We start from the raw sequence: 1,523 nt of genomic DNA, 5'->3' as shown, positions 1-1,523 counted from the left end.
CAGTAGCCTGAGCGTTAATGTAACGCAGGAGGTCTGTAGATGCTACGTTTGTGTAGCTTCTAGGTCCTGAATGGGGGAGGGAGAGAGTCAGTGTCATGGGGGTCTCTGGGCCTTGTTGAGAAGGCATGTAGCAGATGGGAAGGAACAAGGTTTTGGTCCTGATGGACCGCAGCCTGCTGCCAGAGTGAAACGTCTAAAATAGTTTGTGGCTGGCATGTGAGGGCATGTATCCACTGTTTTTAGAGCGTTGAGCTCCAGGTTGTTCTTCCTGCACCAGGTCGCCAGATGGTCAGCCTCCCACCTGTAGGCGGACTTGTCTCGCTGCAAATTTAGCCCTCAGTGGAAATGCCTTTCCAAATGGCTCTTTTTATTTTGCAAAGCAAAGAGGCAGGCAATCCTGCCGCATTGATAATGAAAGCAAAAGATTCGCTCCATTCTTCCTTGAATCCTCTGTTCTCATCAGCTATTTATCTTTTTTCCTTTTGAGATCCGTGGCCCGCGACACACCCGCCACTTTGTTTGCCTGGAGCCGCGCCACGCCGAAACATGTGTTACAGGCTATGACCACTGATCTGTACGGCTATGATGCAAATCTTCGTTGAAAGAAATGTTTACAATTATTGTTTGCATTTATTTATTATACAAATGTTTACAGCATTGGAAAACACAATGAATGTTTGTTTGACTTCCTGCACACCACATTAAAATAAGCAAACAAACAAAAAATCTATTTTACACATTTTTGAAAACGCTCCAGGGAGCCGAAGGGGGGCGCAATGTTGCCGACCCCTGGGTTAGGCATTATAAGCCTAAACTTCAGCCTAAAACCTTTCGGTCAGGCATCTTCTAGCACTTGCTATTCTTTAAAGAACACGCTCTCATATTGCATCATGGACAAGAACTTCCAAAAATGGGTGCCATGTGTTCTAAGTGTTTATAATGTTTATAATGGCAGAAGAAATAAACCACTACTACTAAATCGGCTCGTATCTCTACGTTTACAGCAGGATTCGCTCATAAAAACCTCGAAGGCCGAATGAATTTAAGACTGAAAGTCGGCCTGATAGCGGAGAGGAGAAACGATGTTGAAGCAGGAAGAAACCTCCAGCGGAGCCAGGCTCAGTGTGAGCGGTGAAGGAAAACCTTTACCTGCATTATATCCACAGCCATCCCCTGAGTGGCCACGCCCTCCACGTTGTTGACCAGCCAGTAAACCACTTCGGCGCTTATGAAGCAGTTGAGTGGGAGGCCTTTCTGTTCCGGAAGAAGCTGCACACCGGTTCTGAAATAGAGAACAAACACTGAGACCAGAGCCACAGAAACACAGAGATGGACCGATTCAACGGCCGGCCAATGCTGGAGGCCGACCTGAGTCAAGTTGGCCCCCCCACCTTCTTCAAATCAGACAGAATTAGTGTCAAACTTTTGACTGGTTTGTGCAGCAAAAATTCTTGTTTGTGCTGCTATCATTTTAAAGATATAAAGAGATGTTTCTAGAGGTCATCAAAGGTCAACCAGCCCCC

General features: G+C 46.3%; 1 protein-coding gene across 1 annotated transcript in view; it reads right to left on the bottom strand.

Annotated features, from left to right (window-relative positions):
- depdc5 (DEP domain containing 5) overlaps positions 1 to 1,523 on the bottom strand; it is a 64,265-nt gene that overhangs the window by 17,269 nt on the left and 45,473 nt on the right. The window contains exon 34 of the mRNA XM_015393118.1: positions 1,150 to 1,282. Within this exon, the coding sequence (XP_015248604.1) occupies positions 1,150 to 1,282 (133 nt within the window). The remainder of the gene's footprint in view (positions 1 to 1,149; positions 1,283 to 1,523) is intronic.

Source organism: Cyprinodon variegatus, unplaced genomic scaffold, assembly GCF_000732505.1.
Source record: "Cyprinodon variegatus isolate N-32 unplaced genomic scaffold, C_variegatus-1.0 Scaffold625, whole genome shotgun sequence".
In the NCBI taxonomy this organism is placed as follows: domain Eukaryota; kingdom Metazoa; phylum Chordata; class Actinopteri; order Cyprinodontiformes; family Cyprinodontidae; genus Cyprinodon; species Cyprinodon variegatus.
The sequence above is the reverse complement of the archived record's forward strand: the minus strand, read 5'-3'. Positions and strand labels throughout refer to the sequence as shown.